The following is a 25,311-nucleotide window of genomic DNA, read 5'->3' as shown; positions in this document are numbered from 1 at the left end:
TACAGTGTGACCTGTCAATTTTTAATTACTTATGCAGAATAGTTAAGCATTTTTTTCCCATTTAAGTTCACTGTGTCGTGTGTTCCTCAGTTACCTTTTTCTTTAGTTTCTCTAAATTCTTGTTTTACATTTTGCAAACATGTCTCAAGTCTTCTCAAGCAATGCCTCAGCAATTGCTGCTAGTACAACCAGTACTACATCAGTTCACAATTCGAGTAATCCTTTATCAAATAAGAGACACACTCAGACTTCTAGTCTGCGTAATTTCAGTCGTGATCCCTATGACGCTATGCCATTGTTCAATGGTAACCCAGACAACCTAGAAGGTTGGTTTACCACTGTTTGAGCCAGAGCTAATGCTTCAGTAGATGGTCTTCCATCTGAGAGTTGTTTAATCAGTATCGGAAATGAGAGTCTAGCCCATTCTCCAGCCGCCTCACATGTGTTTAACTTAATTCGTATGAAGGACTTTCAAGACCTAACCAGGTGGCAAGATTATGAACAGTTAATTCGTAATTATCTTGAACCGGTGTGAGAAACCGATCCTTTTGTCATTCTCAAAGAATTAGTGTGCACAGCTCCGAGGCCAGAGGAGTCATTAGATGAGTTTGCCCTTTGTCTAAATAACCTTATGTCCTCATTTGTCAGAGCGGGTCAAAATTCCAAGTACCTTAAAGATAACGATAAACCAGCTCTTGAAGGGTTTGCTAAATTAGTGGCATTCAGAGTTATCAAACAACTAATGCCACCGACATCTATGTATGTGTACAATTCAAGTCTTCTAGATGCTACTATGGGACCGCTCGCAGCTCTCATCCATGTACGAAATTTGTGTCCTGAGGGAACCTTCCGTTTTCGAAAGTCTACGCCAACCACTTTGTCTACTCCTGTACTTCCTCTAGTTTGTGCTACACCCAAAACTCCCAACCTTAATCACTCGCGTCCATCATCCAAAGCTAGTGTTAAGAGCCATCATTCCCATAGCACCCGTAGTATGTACAGTACCCACAGTCAAAGAACTTGCTACAATTGTGGTTACCGTGGCCATATTGCAATTAATTGTCCTGATAGTCACCCTAAGAGGCGTCGTACTGATGATGAGTACCAGTCAGATCTTCCCTACTGTACTTATCATAGAATACATGGACATGACACATCTGAGTGCAATGCTCTCTACAACCTGCAGTACTCTAGATCTTCCCGTGGCTGTTCCAACCACAGAGCCAGGAGAGGAAACAGACGTCGTGGTTCTCAAACTAACCAGAACCAGGCTCATTCTTCCAATTCGGGGGAATCCGAGCACCTCAGTCTACTCGTCCAGTCGTGACAGTAGGTGATAATGAGTACACCATCCCAGTTCAAAATTCCTATGAAGCCTTTTAGCCAGTCTTGAGAATGACAACCCTGCTGCTGAGGTTGCTTCACATGTCTCTGACATAGAGGAATTTGGGGATGAAGTAGAAAATGCCTTCTCCGATGACAACCCACCTTTCTGTTTGCACATAACTCCTAATGAAACTATTGGTCCTTTGGTACAAGCTTCTATCCATAATGTGCCCATTCATGTGTTCATGGACTCTGGTGCCCAAGTTAATATCATCAGGTCTAGCTTGTTTAAAGAGAAGCAGTTACGATGTGTCCTCCTCGTTGAACCAACTGCTGTAACCTCCCTTAGTGGAGTAGCTGGTTCCCTCTGCAAGTCCGAGGTCAGACTTCGCTCTCCTTTTCTATCCAAGGTAGAGACTTTACTGCTGCTTTTCTTGTTGTTGACCAGATTACTTTCCCTGGTGACCTTCTACTGGGATTTGCTTCCATGCGAGACTTACGCATTGTGCTCGACCCTTACCGATGGCATGCCCAAATTGATGACTTGATTGTTTCATTTTGGGGTTACCAGCTTGGATCAGAAATCTGCCATACTGCCACAGAGTATGATGTATGGATTAAGTCCTTACAAGCCAATGCATTCTCCAGTAGCATACCCAAGCGGTCAGGCACTGGTAACTCTGTCACTCCCATCTGTGTTCCACCTACACCTTCAGATATGCAAGATAGTGTATTGCCTCAAGTGTCTGAGGATGCTCAGACTGCTTTGAGTACTCAGCCTATCCCTGCAATGTCTGCTAGTCCAAGTAGTAGTTTCTCCACAGGGGACGCTTTGTCGGAAAACGATTACTTGAAACTAGTAATGCCATCTCTTGTTGATGTCACATGCCGTCTGCAGAAAGACGTCTCTGTTGCAGCTAGTGCTCTCACTAGAGTGTCTGTTGTTGTTCCTTATGTTCCAGATGGTGATAACGTCCTAGTTGACAGTGATTCCTGCAAGGTCAAGGGTTTATTTGTTGAACCTTCCTTACACGTTGTAAGAGACAGTAAGATCCATTTATTCCTTGCTAACACTTCGGGTCACAGTGTTCGTCTCAGAGCAAATACCAAACTTGTTGACCTGGTGCACTATCCTTACCCTGTTCAAGTACAGGATGACATGCCACCTGACCAGTGGGTCAGTGTTATTTCAACAGGGGAAACCTCATCCACTCCATTGGATCAATCCATTCCACCAGTTGAGGAGAAAGACTTAGCTCCCACTGACTTCCTAGATGAAGCGAAGCATTTGTTGATGCTGTTGAACAAACGTTGTAAGGCCATTGCCTTACCAGGTGAGAAGATGAGTATAACGAACTTATTGTCCCATCGTATTCCACTTGAGCCTGGTACTAGACCTATCTATATACCTGCGTACAGAATGCTGCATTCCCAAGTTGCTGTCACAGAAGAATTGATCAATCAAATGCTCGATGATGGAGTTATTGCATATAGCAATTCACCCTGGAATGCATCCTTCATCCTAGTGCCTAAGAAGGACGATACTTGGCACCCGGTGATTGACTTTAGGAAGTTAAATGTGAAAACTATTCCAGATCGCTTCCCACTTCCTGTACTAGGTGATCTTTTACGCAATATCGAAGATAACAAAGTCTTCTCGACCCTGGACTTGTTACAAGGGTTTTGGCAAGTCCCTCTTCACGAGGACAGCCAAGAGCTAACAGCATTCTCCACTCCCACAGGTCATTATCACTTCCTTCAAATGGCTTTTGGATTACGATCCTCTCCTATCACGTTCTCTAGACTCATGACCAATATCTTTAGAGGTCTTATAGATAAAGCACTTATGGTGTACTTAGATGACGTAATCGTCATGTCCGAAGATGTGGATACACACCTGAAAAGACTTGATATAGTACTTGGTAAGCTTGAAGAAGCCAATTTAAAGATCAAACTGTCCAAATGTCAATTTTTCAGATCAGAAATTAAGTTTCTTGGTCGCGTAGTCACTCCTAGAGGGGTTACGACTGATCAAAGTAAAGTAATGGCAGTACTGAATTTTCCATCCCCTAAAACTGCTGATGCTGTAAGATCCTTTGTGGGTCTAGCAGGTTTCTACAGATCTTTCATTGCTAATTTTTCTTCAATAGCAGCTCCTCTAGCTGAATTGCTTAATAAAGATGTTCCTTTCATTTGGACCTTCCATCAAGAAAGAGCATTCCAGACACTAAAAGAAAAGCTAACGTCCGCTCCCATTTTGAAATTCCCAGATTTTTCTAAGCCCTTCTATCTAACAACTGATGCTAGTTCAATTGGCATAGGTGCCGTACTAGCTCAGAAGACTGATGGCAAGTACAACACAGTTGCATTTGCTAGTAGAGTCCTTACGAAGGCTGAACGTAATTATACAGTAATGGAGCAAGAAGCTTTAGCAATAGTATGGTCTTTGAAGCACTTCCAAGACATTATTTACCAGTACCCTGTTCATGTCTTGACAGCTATGCACCACTGATACCTTTATTCCAGAACAAACAACCTACTGGAAGGTTAGCCAGATGGACCTTGACTATCCAAGAGTTCAATCCCACTTTTGAACATTTACCTGGCAAGTCAAACATAGTCGCAGATGCTTTATCGTGACATGTTAGTGTAGTTACTGCAGATCCTCCATTTACTGCAGAGGATGTAATGAATGCCCAAAGAACAGATCCCATGTGGTCTGGTGTGATTCGATTCCTGCTCCAGGAAGATCTTATTCTTACTGTGAAGCCACCAGCACCCATCAGTGACTTTGTAATGAGCCAAGAATTACTGTATCGAAAAGCCGAATTGGGTACTCCAAGTAGAAGAGTGTACCAGTTAGTTATTCCACAGTCACTAGTGAACGTAGCTCTACAGCTAGTTCATGATGCACCAGGTGTTGCACACCCTGGTATGGATTGTTCTGTGAAACAAGCCAGAATGAAGTACTTTTGGCCACATATGGCAACTGACATTTCAGAGTATGTTAAGAAATGTAGTGTTTGTATGCAACATAAAGGAAATGTCAATGGTCCTAATCCAATCCAAGTGTACCCAACCACTAGCGAACCATGGGAAAGAGTTGCCCTTGATTTGTTAACCAATTTTAAATGTTCCCTCCAAGGCAACAAACATCTGTGTGTTATGATAGACCATTTCACCAGATATTGTGAGTTAGTTCCTATTGCAGATAAGACTGCCGAGACAGTAGCTAAAGCATTTAAAGAATGCATTATCAGCAGGCATACCACCCCTAAGTCCTTAGTAACAGATAATGGAGGTGAATTCTGTAATGAGATTCTTGAAAATTTGTGTACTTTGTACAAGATCTCTAAATCCACCATTGTTCCTCATCATCCTGCCAGCAATGGGTTAGCTGAACAAACCAATAAGAAAGTATTACTTGATGTTTTGAGAGCCACTATCAACCCCAATAGTGAAACTTGGGATGAAGTTATACCAGATGTTCAATGTGCCATAAATTCTGCTTACAATGCTTCTATAGGTGATACCCCACATTATGCATTGCATGGTGTAGACAAGCGTTTACCCTATGAGTTGTTATATTCCACTCCGAAACCCAATTACAACCCTAATGATTTCATAGCAACTCGTACCAGCATAGCTCAGAGTGTTTTTAGAAGAATCCGTGAAACACTTCATAAATCAACAGCAGAATTTACTAGAGTAACTAATAGCCGTGCTAAGCCATCAAAAGTTAAAGTAGGTTCAAGAGTAATGCTGACAAATTTCAACAAAACATCCGAAATGCCTAAGCTCGATCAAAAGTTTGTTGGCTCCTATCGAGTTGTAAAACATATCTCTGGTAATAAGTATAAGGTTAGAGAAATTAGTACTGGTAAGTACAAAGAATTGCATTTAGATTGTATGAAATTAGTATGCGATGTTGATGATATTGCTACCCAGACTAATGTGACAGATGCTGAAAATCCTCTTGACTCTGTACCCCCTACCTCAAATACTCAATCAGATATTCAACCTGAATGTCATTACTCCTTGCGTACTCGACAAGTAATGAGAAACCCACAAGTATCTTTTGTAGATACTCGTTCAGATCTCCCTCAGTCAAGGCATGTGTTAACCATTGCAGAGGAATTCGATCCTCCCAGAGATGATAATCATTCTGCATATGTAAACCTCACCCTCGCAGAATTGGGTTTAAATGTACACAGTCTGTATAACTAGATGTCCGAAATGAAGGAAATTGTCAACTGTTTGTTATTAACTGATTAGTTTTTCAGAATTTTTTTTTTTGGTGTTCACGTTCCCTCCGTATTCTGAGAATTTGACAGTAATGATCTGAGTGCGCACCAGATGTCTTTGCTGTTAATTTCACCTTGTATATATATATATATAATATATATATAATATATATATAATATAATATATATATAATATATATATAATATATATATAATAAATATATATATATAATATATATTTTTTTTTTATTTATTATCACACTGGCCGATTCCCACCAAGGCAGGGTGGCCCGAAAAAGAAAAACTTTCACCATCATTCACTCCATCACTGTCTTGCCAGAAGGGTGCTTTACACTACAGTTTTTAAAACTGCAACATTAACACCCCTCCTTCAGAGTGCAGGCACTGTACTTCCCATCTCCAGGACTCAAGTCCGGCCTGCCGGTTTCCCTGAATCCCTTCATAAATGTTACTTTGCTCACACTCCAACAGCACGTCAAGTATTAAAAACCATTTGTCTCCATTCACTCCTATCAAACACGCTCACGCATGCCTGCTGGAAGTCCAAGCCCCTCGCACACAAAACCTCCTTTACCCCCTCCCTCCAACCCTTCCTAGGCCGACCCCTACCCCGCCTTCCTTCCACTACAGACTGATACACTCTTGAAGTCATTCTGTTTCGCTCCATTCTCTCTACATGTCCGAACCACCTCAACAACCCTTCCTCAGCCCTCTGGACAACAGTTTTGGTAATCCCGCACCTCCTCCTAACTTCCAAACTACGAATTCTCTGCATTATATTCACACCACACATTGCCCTCAGACATGACATCTCCACTGCCTCCAGCCTTCTCCTCGCTGCAACATTCATCACCCACGCTTCACACCCATATAAGAGCGTTGGTAAAACTATACTCTCATACATTCCCCTCTTTGCCTCCAAGGACAAAGTTCTTTGTCTCCACAGACTCCTAAGTGCACCACTCACTCTTTTTCCCTCATCAATTCTATGATTCACCTCATCTTTCATAGACCCATCTGCTGACACGTCCACTCCCAAATATCTGAATACGTTCACCTCCTCCATACTCTCTCCCTCCAATCTGATATTCAATCTTTCATCACCTAATCTTTTTGTTATCCTCATAACCTTACTCTTTCCTGTATTCACCTTTAATTTTCTTCTTTTGCACACCCTACCAAATTCATCCACCAATCTCTGCAGCTTCTCTTCAGAATCTCCCAAGAGCACAGTGTCATCAGCAAAGAGCAGCTGTGACAACTCCCACTTTGTGTGTGATTCTTTATCTTTTAACTCCACGCCTCTTGCCAAGACCCTCGCATTTACTTCTCTTACAACCCCATCTATAAATATATTAAACAACCACGGTGACATCACACATCCTTGTCTAAGGCCTACTTTTACTGGGAAAAAATTTCCCTCTTTCCTACATACTCTAACTTGAGCCTCACTATCCTCGTAAAAACTCTTCACTGCTTTCAGTAACCTACCTCCTACACCATACACGTGCAACATCTGCCACATTGCCCCCCTATCCACCCTGTCATACGCCTTTTCCAAATCCATAAATGCCACAAAGACCTCTTTAGCCTTATCTAAATACTGTTCACTTATATGTTTCACTGTAAACACCTGGTCCACACACCCCCTACCTTTCCTAAAGCCTCCTTGTTCATCTGCTATCCTATTCTCCGTCTTACTCTTAATTCTTTCAATTATAACTCTACCATACACTTTACCAGGTACACTCAACAGACTTATCCCCCTATAATTTTTGCACTCTCTTTTATCCCCTTTGCCTTTATACAAAGGAACTATGCATGCTCTCTGCCAATCCCTATATATATATATATATATATTTATTTATTCTTCCTCAGAATCCGTAGATTGCATGAATACAGATCGATCGATCAATTCCATCCCATAATGTACAATGATTTGTTCTTATAAGTTTTAATGCATTACGTTAAAACTGATTACATTAACACCCATTACGTAAAACTCATTTAACATTCAGTATGATACCATCCATTAGTTCTAAGTTATATATGAATTCGTTATTGTATAGAATCAGCCCAGAACCACCTGCCTGTTCATCCTATAGCTTAGTAGTGTATGTCGAGACGACATACGTAACATGACCGAGCTGTCAGCATAGTTGCTGATCCTCCTTTATATGTGTTGTATAGCGTATCATAGTACCATCCATGTGCTTTATATAGAAGATCCCTTAGACCTGTGACTGTGTGACGTCACGGGATGCTCCATGAGTAAGCCGGAGAGGCTACCTCGCTCTCAGTCTACGCATAGGCATAGTAGAAGGCAGGACATGCCAGGCTGGGCTCCATCTCCGATTACCACAGTCTCACAATATAGCATTACCATCCAACAAATGAGTTTACCTTATCCATCAATCTCCTACCTAACCCCACACGACAGGAAGACTATAAGATGAGGGGAGAATATAAGATGAGGGGAGAATATAAGGTGAGGGGAGAATATAAGATGAGGGGAGAATATAAGATGAGGGGGAACATAAGATGAGGGGAGAATATAAGATGAGGAGAGAATATAAGATGAGGGGAGAATATAAGATGGGAGAATATAAGATGAGGGGAAAATATAAGATGAGGGGAGAATATAAGATGAGGGGAGAATATAAGATGAGGGGAGAATATAAGATGAGGGGAGAATATAAGATGAGGGGAGAATATAAGATGAGGGAAGACTAAAAGATGAGGGGAGAATATAAGATGAGGGGAGAATATAAGATGAGGGGAGAATATAAGATGAGGGGAGAATATAAGATGAGGGGAGAATATAAGATGAGGGGAGAATATAAGATGAGGGGAGAATATAAGATGAGGGGAGAATATAAGATGAGGGGAGACTATAAGATGAGGGGAGAATATAAGATGAGGGGAGAATATAAGATGAGGGGAGAATATAAGATGAGGGGAGAATATAAGATGAGGAAAGAATATAAGATGAGGGGAGACTATAAGATGAGGGGAGAATATAAGATGAGGGAAGAATATAAGATGAGGGGAGAATATAAGATGAGGGAAGACTATAAGATGAGGGGAGAATATAAGATGAGGGAAGACTATAAGATGAGGGGAGAATATAAGATGAGGGAGAATATAAGATGAGGGAAGACTATAAGATGAGGGGAGAATATAAGATGAGGGGAGAATATAAGATGAGGGGAGAATATAAGATGAGGGGAGAATATAAGATGAGGGAAGACTATAAGATGAGGGGAGAATATAAGATGAGGGAAGACTATAAGATGAGGGGAGAATATAAGATGAGGGAAGACTATAAGATGAGGGGAGAATATAAGATGAGGGAAGACTATAAGATGAGGGGAGAATATAAGATGAGGGGAGAATATAAGATGAGGGGAGAATATAAGATGAGGGGAGAATATAAGATGAGGGAAGACTATAAGATGAGGGGAGAATATAAGATGAGGGAAGACTATAAGATGAGGGGAGAATATAAGATGAGGGGAGAATATAAGATGAGGGGAGAATATAAGATGAGGGAAGACTATAAGATGAGGGGAGAATATAAGATGAGGGAAGACTATAAGATGAGGGGAGAATATAAGATGAGGGGAGAATATAAGATGAGGGGAGAATATAAGATGAGGGGAGAATATAAGATGAGGGAAGACTATAAGATGAGGGGAGAATATAAGATGAGGGGAGAATATAAGATGAGGGGAGAATATAAGATGAGGGGAGAATATAAGATGAGGGGAGAATATAAGATGAGGGGAGAATATAAGATGAGGGGAGAATATAAGATGAGGGGAGAATATAAGATGAGGGGAGAATATAAGATGAGGGGAGAATATAAGATGAGGGGAGAATATAAGATGAGGGGAGAATATAAAATGAGGGGAGAATATAAGATGAGGGGAGAATATAAGATGAGGGGAGAATATAAGATGAGGGGTGAAAGTATTACAAGTGAAGTGAGGAAATTTATGTTAAATTTTTAAGCAGACAAATAATAAAGCGTAATATTAGATAAATAAAACAAAATCCACTGAGGTGGAATAAAAACTAAAGTTTGGTACCGCATGTTGTCTTTATTGTCTTATTCTCATGGTAAAGCAAGACACTGTCATGGTGTCTTTATTGTCTTATTCTCATGGTAACGCAAGACACTGTCATGGTGTCTTTATTGTCTTATTCTCATGGTAACGCAAGACACTGTCATGGTGTCTTTATTGTCTTATTCTCATGGTAAAGCAAGACACTGTCATGGTGTCTTTATTGTCTTATTCTCATGGTAACGCAAGACACTGTCATGGTGTCTTTATTGTCTTATTCTCATGGTAACGCAAGACACTGTCATGGTGTCTTTATTGTCTTATTCTCATGGTAACGCAAGACACTGTCATGGTGTCTTTATTGTCTTATTCTCATGGTAACGCAAGACACTGTCATGGTGTCTTTATTGTCTTATTCTCATGGTAACGCAAGACACTGTCATGGTGTCTTTATTGTCTCATATTCTCATAGTAACGCAAGACACTGTCATGGTGTCTTTATTGTCTCATATTCTCATAGTAACGCAAGACACTGTCATGGTGTCTTTATTGTCTTATTATCATGGTAACGCAAGACACTGTCATGGTGTCTTTATTGTCTTATTATCATGGTAACGCAAGACACTGTCATGGTGTCTTTATTGTCTTATTATCATTGTAACGCAAGTCACTGTCATGGTGTCTTTATTGCCCCATATTCTCATGGTAACGCAAGACACTGGCATGGTGTCTTTATTGTCTTATTCTCATGGTAACGCATGACACGGAGTTCGAATCTCCGGTACGGCTGGATAACATTAAGGACATGTTTCCATAAGACACCTGCTGTCCATGTTCACCCATCAGTATAAAATGGGTACCTGGGTGTTAGTCGACTGGTGTGGGTCGCATCCGGGGACAAAACTGACCTAATTTGCCCGAAATGCTCTGCATAAGAAGCGGCTTTCTATATAGTAGTATGTCACTGATGTCAAGTAGGCCTGTATACCTTGTACATGTACTTGTAGAAATAAAGATATTATTATTGTCTCGTGTTCTCATGGTAACGCTAGAGGCAGTCATGGTGCCTTTACTGTCATGTATTCTCATAGCCAGTACCACAAGGCACGGTCCTGGTACCTTTACTGTTTCTCGCCCTTTTAGCAGACAGACAAAAATACTAATCACCACGTTGTATCATTTTCTTGAGAACGTTGTCTTAGTAGGAGACACTGAAAAAAAAAAGCACAATAATTTCTCAGCTAAATCTTCCAGTGGGAACAAAACAACATGGTGCTCCAATTTAACAAATTTCAACTTCATCGACGGGTAAATAAGGAGAAATTCGATGCCACCACATGATTAAACTCTCTGGGACTGGGCAGGTAAAGATCTGAGAATAACAAAGCCATACCACCTATGATTTACATCGTATTAGTAATGCAAATGTAACCGAGACTGCGTCAATGATAGGACTCTTCGAAGCACTTAGGTTCTCTCGTCTGTCACACTGTTTGGTACTCAAGGTTCCGTTCAAGGCATGAGAGATATTCGAGGAGAAAATATAAAGGGATCATTTATTACTTGCATATAAGCGGTCAAATATATTTACCACTGGTAACGCCTTTAACAAAGCACTTAAAATGCACTCTCAGAGACGAAAGATGTATCTGATAATCTATACATGGAAAATACCCGAATGCCAAGTCCATAATTACCATACCAAAATAGTGAGAAGCTTAGAGTAAGCCTAGTGAAGAGCAGGGGCTGCCAGCACGTACAAGAAATATAGCAGAACACAGACAAGAAGCCTTCAAGACGAAACCCGGGTAAGATTTTGGAGGTGGTGCCTGATCAGCCATTGTTGCAATGCCAGCAATAGCCTAGTTGGTCAAGCGGTCAGCAAGGAAGTCTGGCCACTGCACTGACGGCCAGAACTCTCGAAACTGGTCACAAATATGTTACAGAAATATTAATAACAACGTGACAGTAACCAAAAACAAACAGTAACAAAGACAAGGCTGTGTTACAGACAGATTGACGGATAAATCAGTAGACAGTTAGGCAGATAAGCAGATAGAAAGGCATATATGGACATGTAAATAAATACTTGGGTAGATTAGTAGATAAATACACAAATATTAATGGATATAAAGTCAGAAAATAAATATTTAAATATGAAAGTATTTGTATAGATATGGAGGCAGAAAGAAAATGCTTAGGATTGATGGATAGATAGAAAATGCTAGAGGCAGAGGGATAGGCAGATAGATAGACAGACAGAGAATAATAAAAAGACAGGCGGATATATTTATTAACAAATAAATACAGAAAATACTAGAAAGGAAACAAACAGGTAAACAGATAATGTTAAAAATAACAGACAGTCAGTGAGACAGAATAAGTCAGGAAGACAGACATAGAATATTAGAAAGACAGAGGTAGATAGACCAAAAAAAAGAAAAATAGAAAGTGTGAGACAGACACTGACGAAATACCTCTACTTGACTCAACATTGTAAAACAAATATGAGCATAATCTAGGCCACGGTTTTACCGGGTTTAACGCAGAGTTTAACACACTTGACGCCACTTTTCTCTACCGGATATCCGCTATTTCCCGAGCGGACTTCCAGCGGTTTTGCTTTTGTACCCCGTGAGCTGATTGGGTTACCTGATGGGTAGATCTGACTGCTGGACCTCTCTGGTACCGCGTGACGTGACTGTGTGGCCTAATGAATGGACCTGAAGTCAGGCTTGAGTAGTACAGTGTGAGGAATACCTTGAGGGATACCTGTTTATCAGGGAATGAGGGTGAGGGAAGAGAAAGTTAATTGAGGTCTGCCCTGGTGAGGCTGACGCCGCATGGACAACACACCGAGAGGACATCTGGCCAGAAAAATGGTCCTAAGACAGGTAAGACCAGCTTCTGGAAGATGTGGGCTCTGATTACATCAAGAGCCTTCCATATCTGGTTCACCTACTAACTCGTCACCCAGCCAGCCGGATGCAAAGGCAAGAGGTCAACAGGATGGAGTAAGAGACATCGTTTTGCATTGTGTAAAGCTTTAGGAAATTTTGATTCGATAAAGTTGTACACAGAGCGAAATATCATCTCAGTAAAGGCTTGTTTTACGTTTGTCTTTTACTCCCCCCCACCCAGTCTCTGCTGCCACGCTTCTACATGTTTTGTACTGCGTGCTGGAACACACACCAACGCCCATGTTTCTTAACAGAAACTAGGTCAAACATCACATACTACTGCTTACTCAAGCAAGAGTACAAACACAGGGAGCCAGTCCACGAGCATGTTGTCTGCCAGCCTAAGAGGCTTCATCACCAATGTTGGTGAGCTCACGCACCGTCTCGTGAATCTTCACCACCTTAGCGTGGCTGTAGTAATGGAAGCATCACTGGACCACAGCATTCCTCATAACTTAGACTGGGTCCCAGCGGAATTGTTCTATTGTGTGTCCACAAGTCTATTCGTTCTCATACATGCTTTCATTCCTGAACATCGGGAAATTATATTCTCCTGGCTGTGCATACATCCCAGGACTTCTAAAGTAATGTATGCAGCGTGCAGGTTTCGTTGACAGGATGCAGACGCATTAAAATTCCTAATAGGAAACACAGACACCTCTCTTCTGTAAAATAGCCACCAACGCATTGTAGTTTCTGGTGGCCTCAATTTGTACTTTATACAGAGAGACAATTACAAGCACCATGCAGTCGTCGACCATTCACACAATTAACTCTGGAACTTCCCCTGACCCCGTGGTGACCGACCCTCCATGAAGACGTCGTTACTTACAGACTTCTTGGATATGCCGACTCAGCAGACCACATAACTGTCTCAATGAGCATCAAAACAGAGTAAAGGGAAGAAATGATTCACAGGACCTTGCTGTGGAAGGGAAACTAGATAATAATTCACTGCATAGTGCGCAATCACTGAATGATACATTTTTTCTCTCCACTGTTGTGTCAACAACCTGGTTCAAATGCGTTCACCAGTCAGTCCGTGTCTCCAACGCAAGTACACTATATCTTTCATCGACTGTATTTGTCTGTGTTTTTTTTTTTTTGCTACAATGAAGCAGTTGATGCCAGATACAAGGGTATGAAAGACATCCTTCTACCCACAACAAGACAACGATTTGCTATCTCTTGGTGGCAAGCAGACATATAAAAATTTGACATTAGGCAATGTGAGCTCAACGGTCTGGTTGTCTCTGGCTAAAGACCGACTGGAATATTCACCTAAAAATACCCTTCCATCTCTTAAGGCACGATAAAACAGACTTATTAACATCCCATCTGACTTCCTAGACGAAGGAAGATGACCTCCAAGACTAATTGCAAAAATTGTGTCAAAGTTGCTGAAGGCGACAAAATCAGAACTTTTTCTGCTTAAATACCTGGACACAGAAAAGTCTGTGGGTTTACATAAGATGAGCACCAGTGTAAAGTATGAACAGGGTGACCAACGTACCATTACTTCTCACACACTTTTACCAACTCTGCCCATCACGGGGCACACAGCCCTTTTTGTTGGAGATGACAAATGTAATCTCAATATACAAAAGAAAAAGTCTTGTAGCTAGAGCAACAGGTCAGTGTCATTGTTATCAGTAACTGGCATTGCAGTTTCTCTCTGCAGTGATGATGACGAACTATGGACTGGAATTAGCTGGAAAAGCAGCAAGAGAATCGACGTCATTACCTGGAGTTTATCTGGAGAGAGTTCCGGGGGTCAACGCCCCCGCGGCCCGGTCTGTGACCAGGCCTTCTGCTGGGGCTTCTGCTGCTTGTTCGGCAACACTGGCTGCAGGACTCTAAGAGACACAAGCCTACCGTCTTGAACGGCCTATTCACTGTCTTTTTCTCCGGATTCAAGACACGATGGTGGATCAAACAAAGTGATTTACCTCCAATACACAAATAACCCGCACATAAGGGAATGAGACTTATAACGACGTTTCGGTCCGACTTAGACCATTAGATCTAACGTTCCTAGATAACCTTCAACTCTGGAGAGATAAAGGTGGCTTTACTGTTGTATCCAGTACCAAGGACCTCCCATCTGACCCAAATTCTTGGGCAGCCAGAAGATACACCACACGACGGGCATCCATCACCATTTCAAAAATATCTCTCCACCAGCAATCAATCCTCAACTGATACTCGTCTGGAACAGAATTTACACAAACGAATATAAATCAAGTCAGTCGATCACGTGAAATTTCCGGCCCATAGATGGCTCTCACTTCACACTCTGTTTTATATTTGTTACTTAAAACTGCGTAAAGTAAACCCCTCTAATTAACGCCGCAAGAAAAGCTTTTGCTACCTTCAAGCTTTAAAATAAGCTGAAGGAGATTAGCATGTCTCTGCTTCTGTAAAAAAAAAACTTGTTTCAACTCTCATCCTTAATCTTGTGGAATTCTTACGTACATAAACAAGAAGGATGGGGGAGAGGGGAAGGGGGGAGGATGAGGGGAGAGAGTAAGGAGGAGGATGAGGGGAAAGGGTGAGGAGAGTGGGTACATGCTGAAGGAAACAGGTGAAGGATGGGACAAGAAGGGAAGGGGGGGGGAGGGAGGGGATAAATGGAAAGGGGAGGGTGGAAGGAAGAGGCAAAAAGGTTGGGTCAGTAAACAGGATGAAAGGAGGGAGGAGAGTAAAGAGAAGGGGTGAAGGAAGAAGAGAGAAGGGGTGAAGGGAGGAGAAGAGAGAAGGGGTGAAGGGAGGAGAAGAGAGAAGGGGTGAAGGGAGGAGAAGAGAGAAGGGGTGAAGGGAGGAGAAGAGAGAAGGGGTGAAGGGAGGAGAAGAGAGAAGGGGTGAAGGGAGGAGAAGAGAGAAGGGGTGAAGGGAGGAGAAGAGAGAAGGGGTGAAGGGAGGAGAAGAGAGAAGGGCATAAAGTAATGTAAGTTTCATGGGTGAACTGTGTGTGTCTGTGTGTGTGTGTGTGTGTGTGTGTGTGTGTGTGTGTGTGTGTGTGTGTGTGTGTGTGTGTGTGTGTGTGTGTGTGTGTGTGTGTGTGTGTACTCACCTAGTTGAGGTTGCAGGGGTCGAGTCCTAGCTCCTGGCGCCTGTGTGTGTGTGTACTCACCTATTTGTGGTCGCAGGGGTTTAGCCACAGCTCCTGGCCCCGCCTCTTCACTGGCCGCTACTCGGTAACTCTTCCTGCTCCATGAGCTTGATCATACCCCTTCTTAAAGCTATGTATGGATCCTGACTCCACTACATCACTACCCAGGCTATTCCTCTTCCTGACAACTCTGTGACTGAAGAAATACTTCCTAACATCCCTGTGATTCATCTGAGTCTTCAACTTCCAATTGTGACTCCTTGTTGCTGTGTCCCATCTCTGGAACATTCTGTCTCTGTCCACCTTGTCGATGCCTCTCAGTATTTTATATGTCGGTAGCATATCCCCCCGATCTCTTCTGTCTTCCTGTGTCGTCAGGTCGATTTCCCTTAACCTCTCCTCGTAGGACATACCTCTTAGCTCCGGGACTAGTCTTGTTGCAAACCTCTGCACTTTCTCTAGTTTCTTTACGTGCTTGGCTAGGTGAGGGTTCCAAACTGGTGCTGCATACTCCAATATGGGCCTAACGTACACGGTGTGCAAGGTATTGAACGATTCCTTATTAAGATGTCGGAATGCTGGTTTGCTAGGCACCCATATGTTGCATCAGTTATTTGGTTGATGTGCGTCTCAGGAGATGTGCCCGGTGTTATACCCACCCCAAGATCCTTTTCCTTGAGTGAGGTCTGTAGTCTCTGGCCCCCTAGACTGTACTCCGTCTATGGTCTTCTTTGCTTTCCCCAATCTTCATGACCTTGTACTTGGTGGGGTTGAACTCCAGAAGCCAGTTGCTGGACCAGGCCTGAAGCCTGTCCAGATCCCTTTATGGTTCTGCCTGGTCGTTGTCCGATTGAAATCTTCTCATCAACTTCACATCACCTGTAAACAGGGACACTTCGGAGTTTATTCCTTCCGTCATGTCGTTCACAAATACCAGAAACAGCACCGGTCCTAGGACTGACCCCTGTGGCACCCCGCTCGTTATCGGCGCCCACTCTGACATCTCGCCACGTACCATGACTCGCTGCTGTCTTCTGACAAGTATTCCCTGATCCATTGCAGTGCCTTCCCTGTTATCCCTGCCTGGTCCTCCAGTTTTTGCACTAATCTCTTGTGTGGAACTGTGTCAAACGCCTTCTTGCAGTCCAAGAAAAACGAAATCTACCCATCCCTCTCTCTTTTGTCTTACTGCTGTCACCGTGTGTGTGTGTGTGTGTGTGTGTGTGTGTGTGTGTGTGTGTGTGTGTGTGTGAAGGGGTTCAACGATCTTGAAGGCTATTGTTAGCTAATGCTACTTGACTCTTAGACTTTTTTTTGTCACTGTCTCTGTTGAAAGGATTATGATATTAACGGCACTTTTTATTGTAAATAATAATAATAGTAATAAACGATGATGATGATGATGATGATGATGATGATGATGATAATAGTAATAATAATAATAATAATAATAATAATAATAATAATAATAATTTATCACTTTCGCACACACACACACACACACACACACACACACACACACACACACACACACACACACACACACACACACACACACACACACACACACACACACACACACACACACTGGACAGGCTGCAGACCTGGTCCAGCAGTTGGCTCCTGGAGTTCAATCCCACCAAGTGCAAAGTCATGAAGATTGGGGAAGGGCAAAGAAGACCGCAGACGGAGTACAGTCTAGGGTGCCAGAGACTACAAACCTCACTCAAGGAAAAAGATCTTGGGGTGAGTATAACACCAGGCACATCTCCTGAAGCGCACATCAACCAAATAACTGCTGCAGCATATGGGCGCCTAGCAAACCTCATAACAGCATTCCGACATCTTAATAAGGAATCATTCAGGACCCTGTACACCGTGTACGTTAGGCCCATATTGGAGTATGCGGCACCAATTTGGAACCCACACCTAGCCAAGCACGTGAAGAAACTAGAGAAAGTGCAAAGGTTTGCAACAAGACTAGTCCCAGAGCTAAGAGGTATGTCCTACGAGGAGAGGTTAAGGGAAATCAACCTGACGACACTGGAGGACAGGAGAGATAGGGGGGACATGATAACGACATACAAAATACTGAGAGGAATTGACAAGGTGGACAAAGACAGGATGTTCCAGAGATTGGACACAGTAACAAAGGGACACAGTTGGAAGCTGAAGACACAGATGAATCACAGGGATGTTAGGAAGTATTTCTTCAGCCACAGAGTAGTCAGTAAGTGGAATAGTTTGGGAAGCGATGTAGTGGAGGCAGGATCCATACATAGCTTTAAGCAGAGGTATGATAAAGCTCACGGCTCAGGGAGAGTGACCTAGTTGCGATCAGTGAAGAGGCGGGGCCAGGAGCTTGGACTCGACCCCCGCAACCTCAACTAGGTGAGTACACACACACACACACACACACACACACACACACACACACACACACACACACACACACACACACACACACACACACACACACACACACACACTTGAAGAAAGTAAATTCTACTACCTTGTGGAACCCTGTGAAATTATCGTGACGTTATCGAGGTAGACAAGACTCCAGGTAGACTGGAGGACCTGGAGTACCTGGAGGACCTGGAGTACCTGGAGGACCTGGAGTACTCTACAATGGGCACCCTCCCTCCAGGAGTGCGTGGGGCGAGGCTGCTAGCAAACCCTTATTTATGATAAGATGATATCGGGAAGGGAAAGGTGTGTGTGTGTGTGTGAGAGAAAGAGAGAGAGAGAGAGAGAGAGAGAGAGATAAAGAGAGAGAGAGAGAGAGAGAGAGAGAGAGAGAGAGAGAGAGAGAGAGAGAGAGAGAGAGAGAGCTCTGGCTGTACCCTTCTCCAGAACATCACTCCATCTGAGATCATATTTACCCAGGATGACTCGAGTATGGAACACATTCATACAGCATAATGATGTCAACGAGATAAAGTCAGTTGATCAGATGAAAATGCTGGCCCACAGATGGCTCCAACTTCATCCTGTTCCCTACTTGTATGTCTCATAACAATAAAAATGCTTTCAAATGAGCTGATGTAGGTAACAGCTCTTAGCTTGTCAATAAAGTTAGGAATCCTTAACCTGTAAATAGCTTGTCAATAAAGCTAGGGATCCTTAACCTAACCTTGTCAAACCCTGTGTAAAAAAAGAAAGAGAGAGAAATTTGGCTGGCGAGTTACTGGTTTGTGAACCTCCGTGACAGGCCAGTTTCTGAAGAACCTTCGTAAGAAAAACACATCGATATTACCTCTTAGAATCTACCTTTGTTTTAGAACCTCTTAGAACCAACCTGTGGTGGAGTACCTCATAGAACCGACCACTGTTGGAGAATCTCTTAAAACTGACCTGTAGTGGAGAGCCTTATAGAAGCGACCTCTATGGAGAACCTGTAAGAACCAACCTTTGTTGAAGAACCATTAAGAACCGACCTCTGTTGGAGAACCTCTGAGAACCGACGTGTGGTGCTGGACTTCTCAGAACTAGCGTGTGCTGGAAGAGAAAGAGAGAATCTACAAAGGTTTACTCACCTATAGCATAGAGGAAGACGTCAAAGGCGGTCCGCAACACCCTGCTGGAGTCGAACCGCATGACGCCGACGAACTTTAACTTCTCCTACGTGACTACGATGTCTTTTGCGTCACTTCACTGTCTACTTGAGTCACTCTGATGGTTCCTGCGTCACTCCAATGTCTCCTGTTGTTAATTCGATGTACCCTGCGTCACCTCGATGCCTCCTGCAACCACTTCGATGTCACTTGCAAAACTTCGGTCCAGGGACCTGCTCGTCTCCTGCAGCCACGGTTCCAACAAGCGTTATACGTGGCTAGAAGACCAAGTTGCCGCCTCTTCGTGAAGGTCCTCGCCTGACTAGCTCCTGCTGTAAGATCCTTGGGGTCCTGAACAGCCAGAATGGCGAGTTAGCTCTGACGATGAATGTGTGTGGAGCCACTTAGCCCTTCCCTAATAACGCCACTAGTTGGTTCCCTTGTGGTTTGCACTCTCAGAAAAAATCTTTATTTTTCCAGAAAAGAGAGAGAAAGAGAGAGAGAGAGAGAGAGAGAGAGAGAAAGAGAGAGAGAGAGAGAGAGAGAGAGAGAGAGAGAGAGAGAGAGAGAGAAATGTGTATATAACTATTCTTGTGTATCTGTAAAGGTACCCAGAGAAAGTATCCTTACAGTTAAGTATATAAATACTGATACAGTTAAGGTTACAACGAATAGATTAAAAGTATGTAGTACTGTGTGGATAATATCCCTTGTTCAAGGATGAGGGGCTTCTAGCAATACATGTATAATATTTTGTATGTAATATCCAGAAACCAAGTCATCAAGGATTTCCTCTGTCAGATAAACTTCCGCTCTCACTACGTCACACCTCCACAAATCTGCATTTATTTTGTTTTTACAATATTTTCAACGATGAGATTAAGACGCTGATGTCGTATGAAGGAAGACTTTATCCTTGCTGCTGCTATTTTTTGATGCTGTTGGTCCTTCTGCTGCTGTTGCTGCTTCTGCTGCTGCCACCACTTCCTGCTGCACTAATCGAACGCAGATCCCCACAGCTCTTCCGCTGGAATAAGCGTCTGTTTCCCCCGCAGCGTCTGCCCTGACGGTGTCCTGTGCATGTGACGTCCTTCTGGTGTCTGTGGTCGCCTGTGCCTACCCACAGTCAGTCTGTAAGAAGGAAAAATGAAGGAGTGAGGACAGCTGCAACACATCCTGCAGCACCGGTCACCACCCTGCTCTTATGATGCAATTACAAGTACAGTCTAAGTTGAGACAGTTTGATGTACAGTCACCATGCTGCTGTCTGTGTTACCCATTGTGCAGAGTAGACTAAGTGTTTGTTGTTGTTAGTGTTGTTGGTGTTGTTATTGTTGTTGTTGTTAGTATTGGCGTTGTTTTTAGTATTGTTGTTGTTAGTGTTGTTGTTGTTGTTTGTATTGTTGTTGTTAGTATTGTATTTTTAGTATTGTTGTTAGTTTTGTTGTTGTTAGTGTTGTTGTTGTTAGTATTGTCGTTGTTGTTAGCACTGTCGCTGTTGTTAGTATTGTTGTTGTTAGTGTTGTTGTCGTTGTTGTTAGTACTGTTGTTAGTATTGTTGTTGGTATTGTTCTTGTTATTGTTGTTGTTGTTAGTATTGTTGATAAATGAGACACTTGTACAACATTAGGGTATCTTTATTCTGGAAAAGTTTCGCCAGTCAGTGGTTTCTTCAGTCCAATACAGAGGAGAACGGTGGAAGATGAGGAGTGTGAGGGAGTCGGTCCCTCAGCCTGGAGTCCATGTGTTCACTCTACCAGTCTTGATGGAAAGTGCATTGTTAGTGTTGTTAGTGTTGTTGTTAGTATTGTTAGTATTGTTGTTAGTATTGTTAGTGTTGTTAGCATTGTTAGTGTTGTTGTTGTTAGTATTGTTTGTGTTGTTGTTAGTATTGTTAGTGTTGTTGTTAGCATTGTTAGTGTTGTTGTTAGTATTGTTAGTGTTGTTGTTAGTATTGTTAGTGTTGTTGTTAGTATTGTTAGTGTTGTTGTTAGTGTTGTTAGTATTGTTAGTGTAGTTGTTAGTATTTTTATTGTTGTTGTTAGTATTGTTAGTGTTGTTGTTAGTATTGCTAGTGTTGTTAGTATTGTTAGTGTTGTTATTACTGTTAGTGTTGTTGTTGTTAGTATTGTTAGTGTTGTTGTTAGTATTGTTAGTGTTGTTGTTAGTATTGTTAGTGTTGTTATTACTGTTGGTGTTGTTGTTGTTAGTATTGTTAGTGTTGCTGTTGTTAGTATTGTTAGTGTTGTTGTTAGTATTGTTAGTGTTGTTATTACTGTTAGTGTTGTTGTTGTTAGTATTGTTAGTGTTGTTGTTAGTATTGTTAGTGTTGTTGTTAGTATTGTTATTACTGTTAGTGTTGTTGTTGTTAGTATTGTTAGTGTTGTTGTTGTTAGTATTGTTAGTGTTGTTGTTAGTATTGTTAGTGTTGTTATTACTGTTAGTGTTGTTGTTAGTATTGTTAGTGTTGTTGTTAGTATTGTTAGTGTTGTTGTTAGTATTGTTAGTGTTGTTGTTAGTATTGTTAGTGTTGTTGTTAGTATTGTTAGTGTTGTTGTTAGCATTGTTAGTGTTGTTGTTAGCATTGTTAGTGTTGTTGTTAGTATTGTTAGTGTTGTTGTTGTTACTATTGTTAGTGTTGTTGTTAGTACTGTTAGTGTTGTTGTTATCATTGTTAGTGTTGTTGTTAGTATTGCTAGTGTTGTTAGTATTGTTAGTGTTGTTGTTAGTATTGTTAGTGTTGTTGTTAGTATTGTTAGTGTTGTTGTTAGTATTGTTAGTGTTGTTGTTAGTATTGTTAGTGTTGTTGTTAGTATTGTTAGTGTTGTTAGTATTGTTAGTGTTGTTGTTAGCATTGCTAGTCTTGTTAGTATTGTTAGTGTTGTTGTTAGTGTTGTTAGTATTGTTAGTGTAGTTGTTAGTATTTTTATTGTTGTTGTTAGTATTGTTAGTGTTGTTGTTAGTATTGCTAGTGTTGTTAGTATTGTTAGTGTTGTTATCTCAGTAGTAGTAACCAGTTACCAGTAATCAGTGTACCAGTAGTTGACTCACTACCAACCGTCTCTGCCTGAGTCACTGTCTGTATTCATATTGTGCTGACCACAGCAGTATTCAAAGACCCCCTCACATATGGGTACTGTGGGCGGCCAGTCAGTTATATGAGAGTGAGCAAGGTGGCAGGCCAGCTGTTTGGGCGCTCCCCACATTATCCGTAATTATACGTACTACCAGCCTACGTGAGTATTACTTTACCCTATCCACGTGTTCGAACCCCACATGATAAATGGTGGCACCGGTGTGGAGCGTGGATTTAAGTTTTTACGGGTAATTCAAGACGTTAGAAGACTGTGAGTAGCCGGCAGGGTCAAAGGTGAACCGTCTCACCCACCAGCTACTCGCTCCCCTCACAACCTCCACCCTGTAGCCTACAAGCCTGTTGCAGCCGTTTCAAGCTTCCTGGCTTAGTTCGTGTGCTAATTGCTTCAATCTCCGAGGGGTTGACCCGGATTTTGCAATTAAGCCAGTCAGTAAGCCAGACTGTGGAAGTGTACGCCAGTCAGCCTGTCATCCAGCCTGTCTCCTGTCATCCACCTGCTCCTCCGTGCTGTGTGCATCGTTACACGTCTTCCAGTCAGCTATTCTCGTGGGTTAAGCCAGTCAGCCAACCCAGCTTCTAACCCAACTGAGAGAGAGAAGTAAGCCACGCAGTAAGAAGTAAGCCAAGTTCCTCTGAAGTATTGTCTATATCGCTTTGTGCTTGGATGCTAAGAGTGAATTTCACCATTCCTGTGGCATAGTGGCTTATCAAGCCACCTTCATGGGTAGTGAGTGGAGTGCGCACCAGTGAGCGCCAGCGAGAGTCACCACCTCACCCACTGCTATACACTCTCCCTCCACCCACCCACCACCAACCACCCACCACCACCACCCACCTCATCTACCTGTGGTTGTTTGCACCCTTGTACCGGGTCCTAGAACTGTTTTGGCTCACGTAATTGGTCAAGAGATTGTAGCTGAGCACCACCGATAAAGCCAGTTATGTGAGTTCACCGAGAAAGCGCATTTCTTCATGACGACAGTGTGAGTGTCGGCGTCATCACCGCGCAGGACAACCTTCCTCATCACCAGTCATCACCGTCGACTACTACAGACTTCAGTGATAATTTTCTGTTTAGAGACATTTTTCTTGCATTTAAAGACATTTGCGTGTGTGAGACATTTATAGTGAATTTCTTGTGTACTCTAAACCTTGTGTTTTCAGTGTAGACTCAGTGTTTCTTTGACTCGTTATTTTTGCAATATTTTTCAGTGTTATTCACTCATCTCATATATTTTTATCTGTTTTTTTTATGCTACTCTCTGTCTGTAGTAAGTATTATTGTGTAGTGTACCAGTCAGTCACTCTGTGTGAAGTGATTCATTTTTTTTTATTGTATTCTTTCAGGATTGTATTCTCCAGTATGTCATTGTATTTCATGCAGTGATATCCACCCCAGTTTACCAAATTATCCATTTATTTCTATGTGTGTCTTTTTTCGTATGCCAGCAGTGTCTCATTCCTCTAATTTTTTCGCAGACTGTGTACCATTATTTTTGCCAGCAAATTTTTGTCGTATCAGTCACAGCAAGATTTTGTTGTAAGAATATACTAAAATAATGAATACGTGATTAAGTGTTGTGTGCCCTGCCACTTGTAAGTGTTGTGTGCCACTTGTAAGTGTTGTGTGCCCCGCCACTTGTAAGTGTTACACTTGCCTCACCACTTGTAAGTGTTACACTTGCCGTTTTGTTCCTTTGTTTTATTTTTATTCATATTGTTCATATTTCTTTGAACAAATTCACTCTTGATGTAATTTCAATTACTTTTAACGTAAAGTGTTTTCTTTACTCTGTTTGAGTAAATTGTTTTGTCTAATTTACAATTAAGAGTTAAAGTGTTCAATAAATTTTTTCTTCATATTTTTATTTTATTATTTAACCTGAGATCATGTCCCAGTCACTTTTGAATGTTCACTTAGTGTATCATGCCAGTCAAAGTCAATATGAATCAGTCCACAGTACCAACATTCCCTTACTGACTGAAAGACAATATCTAGCCCTTGAGAAATGTGTTTGTTCTCACAGCTTGTATCTGAGATTTGTTAAAGTGCTGCGAAATGTGATGTTCCGATTAAGTTCCTATAGATCCGTGAATTATTTATTAACGTAGCCGAGCGGTCAGGCACTAGTATACTGTCACTCCTGTCTGGACTCCAGCCACAATATCATGCACACAGGATAGTGCTGAGACTACTATCCTTACGATGGCGACTTGTTCAAGTATTCGTTCCTTCCCAGGGGACGCTTTGAGAAGAACTTTACTTGCAACGAGTTATGCCATCTCTTGCTGATGCCACAAGCCGTTGCAGAAAGACGTTTCTGTGGCTAGTGTGCTCACTTGAGTGTTGTTGTTGTCCCTTGTGTTTCAGATTGTGATCCCATCATAGTTGACAGTAATCAGTGCATTGTAAGAAGTTATTTCTCGAGTAACTTCCACGTTGTTAACGTTTGTAAGTGAAGTTTATAGCTGATACCTCGTGTCACTGTGTGCGACTCAGATTGAATATCAGCATTGTTCACCGGGTTCATTTCTTTTCTCCTGCGCTTGCAGTTTGAGATAGTAGATTCGTTCTCCCTTGCTCATATTGCATGTTATAGCGTTAATTTTTTTCAACCGGGAGGAGTCATCCACTCCACCGAGTTTGTTCATTCCTCCAGTAAAAAAGAACCGATCCCTTGTGTTCTGGTGATTCGATTCCTGCTCCAGGAAGATCTTATTCTTACTGTGAAGCCACCAGCACCCATTAGTGACTTTGTAATGAGCCAAGAAATAGTAATTCCACAGTCACTAGTGATTGTAGCTGTATCTTTTGTAGATACTCGTTCAGACTGTCCTCAGTCAAGGCATGTGTTAGCCATTGCAGAGGAATTCGATCCTCCCAGAGATGATAACCATTCTGCATATGTCAATCTTACCCTAGCAGA

At 42.1% G+C, this 25,311-nt stretch overlaps 1 protein-coding gene across 1 annotated transcript in view; it reads right to left on the bottom strand.

Moving 5' to 3' along the window:
- Positions 1-20,418, bottom strand: part of LOC138852623 (phospholipid phosphatase 1-like) — an 83,329-nt gene extending 62,911 nt beyond the window's left edge. The window contains exon 1 of the mRNA XM_070084388.1: positions 19,270-20,418. Within this exon, the coding sequence (XP_069940489.1) occupies positions 19,270-19,330 (61 nt within the window). The 5' untranslated portion in view covers positions 19,331-20,418. The remainder of the gene's footprint in view (positions 1-19,269) is intronic.
- Positions 20,419-25,311: the final 4,893 nt, after the last annotated feature.

The sequence above is a fragment of the Cherax quadricarinatus genome, chromosome 13 (assembly GCF_038502225.1).
Source record: "Cherax quadricarinatus isolate ZL_2023a chromosome 13, ASM3850222v1, whole genome shotgun sequence".
Lineage (NCBI taxonomy): Eukaryota > Metazoa > Arthropoda > Malacostraca > Decapoda > Parastacidae > Cherax > Cherax quadricarinatus.
The sequence above is the reverse complement of the archived record's forward strand: the minus strand, read 5'-3'. Positions and strand labels throughout refer to the sequence as shown.